At 43.4% G+C, this 14441-nt stretch overlaps 1 protein-coding gene across 1 annotated transcript; it reads right to left on the bottom strand.

The window, feature by feature from the left end:
• Nucleotides 1-3380: 3380 nt before the first annotated feature.
• LOC135169899 (A disintegrin and metalloproteinase with thrombospondin motifs like) lies at nt 3381-5958 on the bottom strand. The gene is made up of 8 exons (XM_064135285.1): nt 5769-5958; nt 5319-5421; nt 4855-5237; nt 4589-4734; nt 4403-4476; nt 4197-4317; nt 3955-4068; nt 3381-3802 (listed from the first exon to the last, which is right to left on the bottom strand). Exons 1-8 carry the CDS (start codon nt 5811-5813, stop codon nt 3520-3522), a joined length of 1269 nt encoding a protein of 422 aa, XP_063991355.1. The 5' UTR covers nt 5814-5958; the 3' UTR covers nt 3381-3519.
• Nucleotides 5959-14441: the final 8483 nt, after the last annotated feature.

The raw sequence follows: 14441 nt of genomic DNA, 5'->3' as shown, positions 1-14441 counted from the left end.
GAGGGAAGCTTTTCCCTCATTAGAGGGGGGGGGGGATTAATTGTCAAAAATGCAGCTTGACGCGCATCAGTTCTCAGCGGTGACAAGCGAGAATACCCAATAACCCCCCACGATTCAAAAATTAATTTCTCCCTCTCTAATTGTGTGCGGGTAGTTACCGTGATGATCAAAGGAAAAATAGTCTTCCAATTTGATCCTTCCCTACGGTTGTAAGTCGCAGGTATACAACTTGGTGCGGCAACACTGTCTCCTGCACTGCTACTCACGAAAAGTAATTCGCAAGCAGCGATGTTTTTGTTTATGTGAAGGGAATAAATAATCTAATCTAATAATTAATGATTTTCTAACTATTTGTGAACATCAATTTATGTGATTGAGATTAATTATTCCCTTCACATAAACAAGAACATTGCTGCTTGCGAATTACCTTTCGTGAGTAGTAGTGCAGGAGACAGTGTTGCCGCACCAAGGTGTATACCTGCGACTTACAACCCTAGGGAAGGATCAAGCTGGAAGACTCTATTTTTTCTTTGAGTTTATCATCACGGTAACTACCCCGCACACAATTACAGAGGGGGAAATGAAATTTGAACCGTGGGGGGTTATTGGGTATTCTCGCTTGACGCCGCCGAGAAGTGATGTGCGTCAAGCTACCTTTTCAAAATTATTCTCTCCCTTCTTAACTCGGATTAAGAAACAAAACTACCGTCATTAATGAACAAGTTAATGAGCAATTGAATGACGTTGGTTTCATTTCTTCATCTCCAGTAGAAGGGCAGAAATTACTTTTTGAATCGTGGGGGGTTATTGGGTATTCTCGCTTGTCACCGCTGAGAACTGATGCGCGTCAAGCTGCATTTTTGACAATTAATCCCCCCCCCCCTCTAATGAGGGAAAAGCTTCCCTCAACGCCGTTCGGATATCCAGAACGCCTGCCCAGCCGTTTAATTTCCCCTCTTTACTTGCATTCCCCCACCCCACGCTATCTCCGTTACCGACTTTTCTCTCTGCTCCGACTTTGCAGCCGTAATGTTCGGTACCTTACCAACAAATCCGGCTGCAAAATTAGTTCCAGCGCTACCGCTAGGACATTTCGTGGTTGATCTCCCAGGACTGGCCCTGCTGATCTCCCCCATGGTCTCTGGTAGCAGTCCCGCTGCTACAGGCCCGGGAGCCGAGAAAGACGCGGAAAACGAAAAAATGGATTTTAGAAAATTCCCGGACCCCTAGAAAAATCGGAAATCGTCTCATGAATCCAATGGCGTCAGCCAAATTGTCCTAGCTATGATAGTTCCAAAGATATGGACGAAAAACGGTGTGATCCAAAATCCGGGCCCATTTTGCTCTAGGAGGCCCAGGAGCCGAGAGAAACGCGAACCTCCCGGCCCCACCCCCCTGAAACTACTGTTTTGAAATTACCATTAATCGAGAGAGAAATGTCTTTCCCCCGCTCTCTCTCTCACTCGCCCTCCGCCATTCACGTCAGTAGTACTCGTGGCGCCTCCCTTCCCGGCGGTGAAACTACGTCGGTAACGACCCCCAGGTACTTAGCCGACACGGGTCACTAATTGCAAAAACGACATTATATACTCGACTGTACATCGTTAGTACATGATTGTACTAGCAAAAGTTTTGTTTGTACAGTCACCCATTAATTAATATTAATTAGATAAATCTTGCCATGATGCTGGCCGGAACGGAATCAAAAATTGCTTGATTAGAGTTCATAACCAGTGAAATCGATAGAGAATCGTTTGTACATCACGAATTGCTTTCCCTTTCATTTGCACATTCATTTTTTAAGTAATTAAATGGAGATAAAAAATTTAGATCGACCCACCGATCAGCCGCTTGCGTCGATTCCTCTGTTATCGACAATAATGTGTAGTGACGTGTGCATACAGTGTACATACAGTGTACATATACATCATATATATTACATTTCATAAATTGATGTTTTGATGAGAAGCATTAAATTAAACGGCATAATATTTGATAAACGATGGATTGTGCTGATTAGTCATTAGTGACATGTGTGGGTGTGATTGCCAGACTCCAACAAACGAATCCTACACCCAAAAATTGAAAAAAACTATTTAGAAATATAAAAATGGCGCTGAGTTGAAATTGCCCGGGAGTGGGGGCAACCGTTACATAAGTATGCTTATCATCAGCTGGTTATTGTGTTTTGCAGCCGAATGAGTAAATTTTCAAATAAACGTTGTTGAATAAATAATTTCACATTCAGTGATTATTTCATGTTGTAGGTCCTGTCGTTGATCAACCAAAAATTAATAGAATTGAGTTTGTAATTTAGACAATAGAAATTTATTGCTCTGAGATAATCAAGTTACCGAATAGTTGCATTGGAAATTATCTAAATATTGAATAATTTGTCGCTTCACGAATGTTATACGATAATAACATTGTACCAATTTATCCCTCATTGATAAATCTTTTATACCTGCAATAGTGCATATTTAACGGAAAATGTTATTTCGGAGCGACAATATTTATCTTCCAAAATCGATTGAAGTTAACTATTTTATCTTCAATAGTGTACAAGCATATGATACCCGAACTTTTGATGAATGTTGGTCTTTTTGGTAAAAAGTGTATGGGAATGGGTAACTGAATAAAAAAAATCAAAATTAGCATAAAAACATTTATTCAACTGGTACATCTCCCCTGCGTATGACACTTGGCTTCATTGAATTTAAAAGATGGAGAAAATGTTGCAACGAAGCCAATGCGACTGGGAGCTGGTGTCGTTCAAATCTCGAATTCCTGTAACACAATCCAGAGTATGTTTAATAGTGAAGAAGAATCATAACGAACTGAGAGAACGGTGAACATCATGGAGGATTCGCCAGATTACATAATCTATAATTATGTATCTGGCAAATCCATATTTGCCAGATACATAATTTTCTTGCCAATGAGAATAGTCATTTTCGAACACGGAACAATATTCTTGGTTGCATAAAGTTATCTGTTACCGATGGAGTCGGTAGTAACCAGACATTGGCAAAGGGGTCAATTGGACCTCTGAGGACTGGTTTTGCGATTTTCGGTTATCAATGAATCGTTATCAATGTAATGTGCTTCGTCTGTTTTACTTACTCCTGGCGAGCTGTTATCCCTTTGCTGACTAGATAATAGTACTGCACCCTTTGCGAAGTCTTTGGATCCTTCCAAGGCCTCCACCACCTATTACAGCATTATTACAGTGATAAATGAGTTTCGACAAATACCAAATGAGGAAGCAGCTTGGAATGATCTGTACCGTAGAATAGTTTGTTATAATTGGACCAGAGTCTCCCGACACTAGTGAGTAAATCGAGGGAATGCGGCAATGAATCAATAAATCACGCTGAATATGCAGTAATATATTCTTTATTTTAGTTTTTCGTAGAGGGTTATTTTCCCATTTAATGTAGTGTCGAACAATAAAATGTTCCCAACGGCGGAGCTCATGAAAAAATTAACATAACATCGGAATCAACCGAGTTTTTTGATTCACGTCCATGGTACCTCTGTCGAATCGACAACACAATGCCCATTCACGCACATTTTTCCAATTTCACAGTATGAACCATCGAGAGGGTTACGCCAGCCATCCCACCGGCACTCCTTCACGCTAGGGCGTGCACAATATTCTATGCAGAATGGATTGTCTCTGTTACAGGATATTTGTAGCGTGCACTCGTCAAAAAATTCATCTTTTTTTATTTTCCCCGGAAGATATACAGGCAAGAAGTCTTTTTCTTTCGGTTTTTCGTTCAAGCAAAATGGCGTGTTCCTGCAAAAAAAAATCCATAAATTTTCTAGATCAAATATGATTGACTGTAGGGAGTCTCTGTGTCCCCCTTTCGTGTCCCAATTTAGAAAAATAAATTCTCATTAATACAAATACGTTTCGATTTTTATGATATAATATAATTTTAAGCTTACAACAAAAATTTCTGGAAACTTCTCAAACTATCGTTAGACCACTGTACATTGTTCGTTACAATTGAGTGGGGCCCCATTACATAGTCAGAAAAATTATCGTGGTCCATATTAAATCTAGAAAAAAATATAAGAACATTTGATATATTTCGTATTTTTCACTTGGAAAAACGATCGTCTTTAGACGTCATTTTTCCATGGAATCAATACTTAAACGTAAATAGCTTGATCTTTTCCATACGTACAAGTGACCGATTTCATGTGCCGTGGCTGAGACTGAATCAAATTTGGCATCGTCCTGAACGATAGCGAGTTTGAGAACTTTTTTCCCGCAAGTGGCGCATGCGCTGCCCTTGAATGCTATCCCTTCAAACATAACGATTCAATTCACAAATTAGAAATACTAAATAATACAAATAATGAGAAAATATTTAGTATTCTATAGTCTTACCCCCAGCATGCCCGCCGAAAGGACAATATTCGATATTTGTAGCCTTATCCCGCGTATATTCACATAGGCCTTTTCTGAAATTGGAAATAATCAAAAATTGACATATCCTAGAGGGTTGGCTTTCATCACTGAACGAATACTTAACACTATTTTATAAAATGACCTATAAAGTATTGAATTACTTACATTGCCAGTGTTACAACTAAATCGTAGCTATCATATGAAATATCGTCATTCCGCGCATACCAGTAACCTTCAGCCAGCCTCATTGCAATTTTTCTAGGCACTGGTTGATTAGGGGGACTTTTCATGTACTCCAGTACGTTGCCATCCTACATTAATCAAACAATCATAAGAAAGTGCACACCAACGACTTTTTAAAATATTCCCGAACTCTAAAACATTATTCGGTAAAGTGTTAATAAATTCTGCGTTGTTCAAATCAATCTCACCTTAGCTAGCACTATACCAACGACATTCAGTCTGATCTGGGGATTCTTGAATAATCTGAATTTTAAATCGACGTTGTTCCAAAATCCCAGCATATAAGTGATTATCTCGGTATCATTTTTGTTGAATTTCACGTCATAAGTATCATCAACGACAACCAGTACTCGAGGATATAGAGTGTCAGGGCGTAAGGGACATTGGGAGAAAATATCTTTAGCCATTCGCCGACAGGTGCCACATACTCCGGCTTCATTCTCAGGGATCATTGAAAGATCCCCGCAGTAGTCGACGCATCTCCTGTGATTTATAGAGCAATTACGAACGTTTCTGATTGCTGCGTCGATCTCTGTCCAGTGCCGTGAGCATGTTTCGTTCGTTACCGATGCTGAAACAATGATAAATCATGAAAGTTATCAATAATGACAGAGGAAAACGGGGGCAGGAATGGGGGTTGATGAAAACTTACTCGCTAGACACCGACAATTATGTTCGCTGACCGGTACAGCTGGCTTTTCGTCAGCAATACGTTCAGGAATCGGTGTAGTTTCCGAAACTGTTGTTGTTTCACTCTAAATTGCATTAACAAATAATATTCATTCAATTACGCATTTTGATGATTGATCAGAGAGATTTCAAGTTCTTTCCTATTTATGAAAACACATAAATGTAGGTAGGTACACAAGACATTTGCTAACTTTATGCGTAAATCGTTTTCCTCATTGGTCAACATGCTCGAGGCAAGAAATTCAATTATTTTTTTTAATGGGCGTACAATATTCGGGTACCTGTGTTTGAATATGTGGAAACCCCAGTGGTGTATTCAAATGAATGTCTTCTATAAGTAATTTGCTAATGAATCATTCAATCATGATGGAATGTTTATCACTCAATGTAATGTGTTTTCTGTTTTACTTACTTGAGCCTGGGTCGTATCATTTCTTCGACGAGGCGACAGTGCCATTGCCTTTGGCAATAATGGTATTGGGCTGGTATATATCGTATTATTGACGCGATAGTCTATTTTTCTTTAAATTCACAGGTGACCCTTCCCTGAGATTGTAGGGCTCAGGTAGGCACAGTGGGACGTCAATTTGTTTTTACGATAATCTCGCTTACGGCGAGTAACCCGAAAGCGATAAGGTTAGAAGGGGTTTAAATGAAATTTCGCACTTGCTTAATTATGATTCACTCAAACACTAGCTTTTTATTAAGATTTTTACGGTTGATATTAACAAAGAATTTAAATCGAATTGCATAAAATTTTACTTATTTTTATATCTGATGTTTAAACAGTTAAACTTAAATTATTAAACTTATTCCGGAAAATTGATTTTAAGTACTGAGCTTCTAAGGTGTTGGCTCTTTGAAATCTTCGAAGTAACTAACTGTTACCTCTCAAAATCGCACGTACCAAGTTAGCACTGAGAGGATAAGTCCTTTATGGCATGTAAGAAAAGGAAAGAACCCAAACGAAAGAAAGGGGCTAGAGCCATCTTCGAATGGTCATGTGGCTCACAAATGTGTCCTGTGAATAATATTTCAGAAAAGCACAATTTTGGATGAGGTCGTCAACAAGGATTTATTGACACTAAAATAGAAAAATTTATGAGGACTACGTGCAGATCAAGAATTTTCCGAGATTAAATTATAATTTTAAAATATATAGAAAAAAAGCAAAGAATCTTTAACGGTCCTCTGAAGACTTAGTTTCATATGCGACCGAACAGCGTGTATTGATTATAAAATGAAAATTAATGTATTAGTTCATCAGGCGTCTAATCTGCTGAAAACTAACGAAGGATTTTAATAATTTGTTCAAAACACCGAATATGCAAATATTTATCCTTTATTCTACTCGTTCGTGAAGGCTTTCAATTTAACATAATGTTGAACCCTAAAATGGTCCCAAAAGTGAATTTCATTTAAGAATAAACATAATATCCCAATTAATGGAGTCATTTGATTCACATCAACGGGGCTACCGTCGGATCGTCAACACATTTTCCATTTAAGCAAATTTTTTCGGTTGCACATGTTGAGCCATCAGCAGCAGAGTAGAACTCTTTGGCGCAATGGCCCCAAGTACCGTATTTACACTTCAAGGACCGGCAGATTGAAGCATCTTTGTGACAGGCCCCGAGTGCTCTGTGTCTATGGCATTGCTCCTGAACGTCCAGAATTTCCCTGGGAAGATATACCGGCAGAATTTCTCGCCTGTCCATTTTATTGTTGAAGCAGGTTGGGTTCTCACTGCGAAAATAGTCAAAAATTTCTTAGTTCAAATTCTATCAATTTCCGGGCTACGCCCGCTGATTTTTTCATCGGCTTCACGTGGACGAGTAAATGTGCACACGGCATTTTAATATGCAGTCAAACCGGTGGAATCTGACCGCCATCATTATCTGACAGCATTCAGGTAGTGGACAAACACAAATATTCAGTAGTAAAACCCCAAGACCTTGAAAATTATCGGATATTTCCCGAGAGTTTCGTTGCGTAACAACGAGAGGGATAAGTTTTGCAGGCTAAAACTATAAAGTTTTCTGCGAAACTTATCCCGTGTAGTAACGTGGCCATCATATAATAGCCAATTTGCTAATGTCCAACAATATCCAACGTATCTGTCTTCAGTGTAAGCAATTATTCCCCCTAATCTGTTGACATTTTATTTATAAAAAAAAGTTAATTAATCATTCAATAAACTCCACGAATTATTATTAGTATTATTGTATATTGAGGGTGATCAACATACGCTGAAATAAATGACTTTAAAGTTTTTCATAATTAATCATTTCGATCACCAAGTAATATTATTCGACAATTTTTTAAAAATCGATTATTTCTCACTTCGTCCACAATAGGAGTATTGCAACTTACTGATAATCGGATTCTCGTTGGATAGATTTGGGAATGGCATCAATAGAAGATTGTGGAGATCCTTGGGGAAGATCAATGAACAGATGAAAATTGGGGGGTGTTGTCACCACACATGAACCTGAACACGATCTCCTTCGATAGGAAACTTTTCTAAGGCTCTTGCAGAAGGGAAGGGCTTTTTGCAACTCATCATAGCTTCGTGGTGGTCTCTTATAATCAGGGGACAAAGCTGGAATTTTTCTGATATATTTACAACAGGCATCACATTCGTATAATCTCTTTTCAGTAGGTTCAGTATCAAAACACGTTTTCCAGATATCAACCGGCGTACCACATACTGTCAAATGGATTGATTACACACCGAAATCTACTTCGGTCTTACTCTGACAGACTCCTACTGCACTGATGGACCGCAGAATCAGTGCTCTGTTCTCATAAGCAGATTCAGGATTCTCATTATTAATTAATTTTACAATCAAGTCCAACGTTCGATTATCAGTAGTAGGGAATTTAATGAGTAATCCATAGCTATCATCATTGATTGATGATACAGTGCACCACAGAATATGGAGAATCGAATCGAAGCTAGATGTTTGGGAAACGTGGAGCAACTCCTCCTCAATTATGACGCCAGGTAGTAACTCACCACTTCTAGGGGGGGGGGGGCTCCGTTCGTACTTGTTCAACTGTACACAGAATTTTCAGACGGTGAGGGCACCACTGTGCAGGAATTCAACTGTCGAGAGAAAAAACTATCAATCTCTACCTTGTCCACGCTGTTTAACCGACCCTGCGCCGCATGTACAGATGTGGCTATGCCTAATTTTTTCTCTCGACAGTTGAATCCCTGCACAGTGGTGCTCTCAACCTCTGAAAATTCTGTGTACAGTTGACCATTTGTACAGTTGAACAAGTACGAACGGAGCCCCCCCCACTTTTAAGCAATGTTACCGACTCGATATTGGATTTGTCATCTTCAGAATTGTTGGTAGTATAAAACTCTTTCACATCAATATTCAGGGAAGACCATTTTTCTTTACATCTCCAATGGTGTCCATGAGCGGGAATAATTGCTTACACTGAAGACAGATACGTTGGATATTGTGGGACACTAGCAAATTGGCTATTATATGATGGCCACTCTACTGCGGTTCAGACTGTATCCGGGTCTGCGAAGATTCAACCAAAAGGTTTTATCTACGTTGTCAGGGAATCGCAGCCTGCAAAATAACTTCAATGTATGATGAAGTATTAAGTTGTCCAGTGCGTTCGTTGAATGCAAATAATGGATATTTAAGCTTTAAATTTTAAGAGATCTGTTATGATAAACCACCAAAAAGTTCGTGATGAATCATGAAGAATGTTGAAATCCTACGATTATTTATGAATGTCTCCAGCATGATAGAATGACAGCGAATGTTGAAGACTTCTTATTTTTAAGGACCAAATAAAGGACATAGTTCGAACTATTAGGTGTGTGAATAAGTCTTTCTCGTTTTTTGTAAGAGATGCCGCCACCAATACTGTGCGAGTATTCAATGGTTACATATGTCATAATCAAAGCTTATTCATCGGTCAACAATTCCACACTAACACATTAGTTGAAATTTTTTCGCATCATAAATTTTTGATATCGTGAAAATGTCGAAATTTGCGCCGAGTCGACGTCATTTGCGGGAAGTTTCACTTTATTGGTTCAATTTGAAGAAATCTGCTGCCGAGGCGCATCGATTGCTTCAGGAAGCTTATGGAGAAGGTTGTGTCGATGATTCAAGTGTTCGCGGATGGTTGCGACGCTTCAAAAGTGGTGATTTCGACGTGGAAGACAAGGAGCGTTCCGGGCGGCCGCAAATCTTCGAAGATCAAGAATTGGCAACTTTGCTTGATGAAGATTCGTGTCACACGCAAGAAGACGATGGCCAATACTTTCAATAATTCATTTGTAACCATTTTTTCACAATAAAGGCTCAAAATTTGAAAAAAAACGGGAAAGACTTATTCACACTCCTAATAATATCCAATGAACCATCGATGACCTGTCTGTCCGCTATTTACTCGATATCACCTTTGTTAACTGAACAGATGTTTTTATAAAAAAATTCGGGATGACCCTCCTTAAATTGAAAATTCACGAGTAGGATAGAACTTCTTTTGGCAAACGAATTCAAATAATGATTGAAGATCAAAATCATTGGCAGTAGATGAAAATTAACGTAGTATGAATAACGCGGCACTCGTCCGTCAGAATAATATTTTTTAATTAATTAATATCCCATAAATGATGATTGATAGACTAATGACAATGGACTATATATGACCTACAAAGAATTTTCAATCCAATGACGAGGTTACTTTTGACCTTGAATGGAAAAATGAAAAATGGGGTGCTAACTTTTGCTTGAAAAAGTTTTAATTGATGACTTTATGACTTTATTATTTTAGACGGTCCTAAGCAGAGGTGCAATCAGCCTCTCGGCCATTTTACACCCTGCCTTTAGGCAGCCGTCTAGTCGCTGGTCTCGAGTATCTGTGCTCTACGAGCTGACTCATAGAGCCCCTTGATCCCGTCCCTGCCGACAAGTATATCTTTGCATGCAGACCCAAAAACATCCCACCTGGCTGCATCGAGCCCGCTGCATCTTGTGCATAGGTGAAGAGGATCCTCCTCCGTCAACCCGCATCTTTTGCATAGGGGGTCAGTCCCTTTGCCTATCCTTGATAAATACAGAGCCAAGGGCCAGTGTCCAGTGATAAGCCCCACTATAGCTCGGAGCTTAGCCCTGTTTAGGCCCAACAAAATTTCTGCAATCTTCCTAGTGGGTCTTTCCAAGAGGGATTTCGTGTGTCTGGCACCCGTCTCCGAGCCCCACCTCTCCACAATCCTCCTGTCCCCACGCTCCTTGACCAGGTCCTTCACAAAGTCGGTGTGCACGCCTACGTGCTCCACTTCCCCCTGAGAGGCCCTACTGCTTCCGTTCTTTACTAGCTCATCGGCTTTCTCATTGCCTCTGATGCTAGCGTGGCCCGGAATCCAAGCCACCTCAAGCCGATTATTTACGGCAATTTCCTCCATCAGCTCGACGCATTCACCCACTAACTTAGAGCAACACTCGTACTTGAGTATTGCCCTTAGCGCGCGTCTGCTGTCTGAGTAGATGAAGATCTTTTTGCCCTTGTCCCCTCTCTCCAGAATCATCCTAGCGCAGGTCCTTAGGGCAGCCAGCTGAGTCTGGAGCACGGTTGCGTGCGAGTCCAGCCCGATGCCCCTCGCTATTGCGGGTCCCTCTGACCAGACCCCCGCTCCTGCCCGTCCGCTCACCCGTGATACATCCCTATACCAGACTAGTCCACAGGGCGGCGCCCAGTCCGTGTCCTATCCTGACGGAGTGTCCCGCCATCTAAGGTTGACAGAGAACTTTCTGCGAAAGTGCCATCTGGGTCTGCAGACGTCAGCACCGCGCGACAGTAGCCCTTCCAGCTCTCTGTCTGCGCGGAGGACACTAGCATGCCCATTCCTGGCTCCCTTCCACGTTCCCTGCAGCCGCGATCTTGCAGCCGCTTTAGTCGCCTCCTCCCTTATAATCAGGTGTGACGGTTGCATGAAGAGCAGAGCCTCCAATGCTGAGCTCGGGGTCGTTCGAAGGGCCCCTGTTATGCCCAGCATCGCAAGCCTGCCTACTCTGTCCACCGCTTTCCTGTGGCAGGCCTTATTCAAGGCTGACCACCACACTACGGCTGCATATGTAAGCTGTGGGGTCATTATGGCCGTGTAGATCCATTTGACCATCCTCGGCCTAGGACCCCATGTGCTTCCGAACATTCGCCTACATGACCAGTATGTCATAGTGACCTTGTTGGTCTGCATGGCGATATGCTTTTTCCAGCTGAGCTTCTTGTCGAGCCAAATACCTAGATATTTGACTTCCCCAGAGAACTTCAGCACTGTGTTATAAATGGAGGGAGATTTGACGGCACCTCTCCTTCTGCTTGTAAAATGCACCATCTCCGTCTTCCCTGGGTTTACCCTCAGGCCCTTCGATGTGCACCAGTGCTGAACATAGTCCAGCGCCTTCTGCATCTTGCTATGTAGCATGCTCGCGTCCCTGCTAGTTACCAGCAGTGCCACATCATCCGCATATGCGACTGTCCTTACCCCCAGCTGCTCGAGTCCAGTGAGGAGGCCGTCGACAACGAGGAGCCACAGCAGAGGGGAGATACCCCCCCCTGCGGGCAGCGGGCAGCGGGCCGGATGTATCCCATCCGGACCCGGACTCTTATACCTTTCGAAGGAGTCCAACGCCCATCGCAGCCTGTCCAGCGTTACTATTCTTGCGGCTAGCTCCCAGTCGGGATCGCCGCCTCCTGTTCGCGTCCAGTCCGCCTTGGGGCACTCTCCCGGGTGCTCTATAGTAGAGTCCGGAAAGTGCGCGCGAACCAGATGCTCGAGGACCTCTCGCGGTTCTGTGATGGTCTCTCCGCTCGTCAGCGTGATTCCACCCAGCCCTTGTGCAGGGCCCCCCGAGAAAACCCTGCGAAGCCTGGAGATGCTTCCAGTTCACGACTCCACCAAGGCACTTTGTTTCCTTGCCTGCATCGTTTACCCGGGCATGCCATCTGGAAGGATTCGGTTAGGGCAACGTGGATTCTCTCCACCTCGTCCTCCAACCTGTCCTCCCTGCAGGGCCTTACGCGTCCTACCCTGAGCCTTTCCTCCAGGTTCCTCTCAAAGGAGTCCCAGTCGGTGGCACTTGGGTTTCTGCGCAGGCGGTCCTGCTGTAGTTTGGCACAGCCCTTAATGCTAAATCTAATGCGTCGATGGTCGGAGAATGTGTCCTCCCTGTCCACTCTCCAGTCCCTGCATCGCCCCACCAGCCGGCGGGTGTACATGTGTTAGAATTTACGTTTCAAATATTTAACAAAAATTAATTATTTTGAATGGAATGAATGGGTCTTTGTATAAGTAATATTTCCTTTATTCTAGTGTTTCCTCTTGAGAGTGGAAAACATTTTTATGTTTAATAGTAGAGAAATATTTTATTGCTTTATTGTCGTCAGAGCCTTTTAGTTGGGAACTTTTTATAACTGCACTTTACCAAGGGGATTTCCCCAAAAACCATGTGGTGACCAGACCTGGTCAAAGTGGAATCTCTTAATGGAGATTCAGGGGGTGCAGAGTTTATTGCTCTCTACAAGTAGAGGTGAATCGGGGCCTGACGAACAATTTAGTTTTAGTCTCGTCTTAGAGTTCATAGAGTGTATAGTGTCCTTCTGACAATTAGAATCCAAATTGGTCTTACATCTTTTTGTATTTGTTACTTCGTTTTTGGAAACGAAACAGAACGGTCGTGCCTTTGCAGCGTTATAATAAAAGATACCAAATAGAACTTATAATTTTACTTTTTCATTATTTACCCTTATACCATTTCCAATAACATGGTTACGTCAATAATACACTGACAGCGCGAGGTGACAAACGTAGGCCTCGAGCCCCTGTTTAAGATCTCCACGTCCACGTCTGCCATAAATTCCAGGAGTCATTACATCTGTCACTGCCCCACACCACGTTCTGCGCATTTGCGTCGCACCCTATGAGTGGCAGCTTTTTGGCTCTGCAGTGATTCACCAAATCACGCAGTTACTTGGTAGGTGGTGGTGTCGGTGAGTCATACGGGAAGTAAGCCGAGCAGAACACAATGTCCTCCGCTTCAACCTCCCGCCGAAGTCTCACGACAACCGCCACCAAACCTCTGTGGCAGAAGTTAGCCATTCCCCTGGCTCCGCACGCCTTTTTGACAGCAAAGCAGGCCTTGGGGCTCAGGTCGTCCCGGGCATAGAATAGCTCCACCTCGCCTCCAGATAAGCCTTTAACCGAGCCTCCGTGATGCCAGGGCTCTTGTATAAGGCATATGTCTATGTGCTCTACCGCAAGGCTGCGACTCAGCAGTGCAGTCGCAGCCTTACAGTGCTGCAAGTTAATCTGGGAGCAGTGGACTAGCAGTGAGACTAAACCGTCTCCCCGCATCTCATGTCCTGCTCCACCTCGCCTCGCCAACTTGGTCATTGGTGGGCCTTTAGGCAGGGTCGCCTGTTGGCCCCTTTACCTGCCCCGGGTGAGATGAGCCCGGCAGGGCCCAGTTGAGGGTCCCTTGAGACCCCCTTCCAGTTCCCGCCGAGCCCCCCCTCACCAGAGGCGGCTTTCCTCTACGGCCCTTTGGACGTCCGCTCAGCGGAGGTCGTGCAACAGCAAGGGGGTCCCTCTGTAAGAGGGAGCTCGACCACGGCCGAGGCAGCAGAAGGGGGCGATCTCTAGACCCTTCAGGATCTCTAGGGACTTAGGGTCCACCCCCAGCACCAGGGTGAGTCCCTCGTCCCCGCTTCGGCAGTCCCAGACTCCCCACTTACCAGTGGTGAGGGTCTGGTTCTGCAACCTTAGCCTCTCAAGGGCCACAGCCGCTCCCACGGATTTTCCCGGGAGAAAGGCCGTCACCCCGATCAGCTTCTGGAGCGCTTTCTTATCTATTAGGATAAGGGAGCCCCCCTCCCAGGGTGCCAGGGTGGGCACCACGGTCTTCAGCCAGTCCCTCGACCGACCAGCCGTGCATGCCACCCACAGCACTCCATCCTCGTACCGGTGGCCATCAAAGCTCGGGAGCTGACCGTCTAGGTCAGTCCCGAACAGTGCGGCCACCAGCGCCTCCTGAACCAGGTCGGC

This window comes from Diachasmimorpha longicaudata, chromosome 16 (genome assembly GCF_034640455.1).
Source record: "Diachasmimorpha longicaudata isolate KC_UGA_2023 chromosome 16, iyDiaLong2, whole genome shotgun sequence".
Lineage (NCBI taxonomy): Eukaryota > Metazoa > Arthropoda > Insecta > Hymenoptera > Braconidae > Diachasmimorpha > Diachasmimorpha longicaudata.
This window is presented reverse-complemented; position numbering and strand designations above follow the sequence as displayed.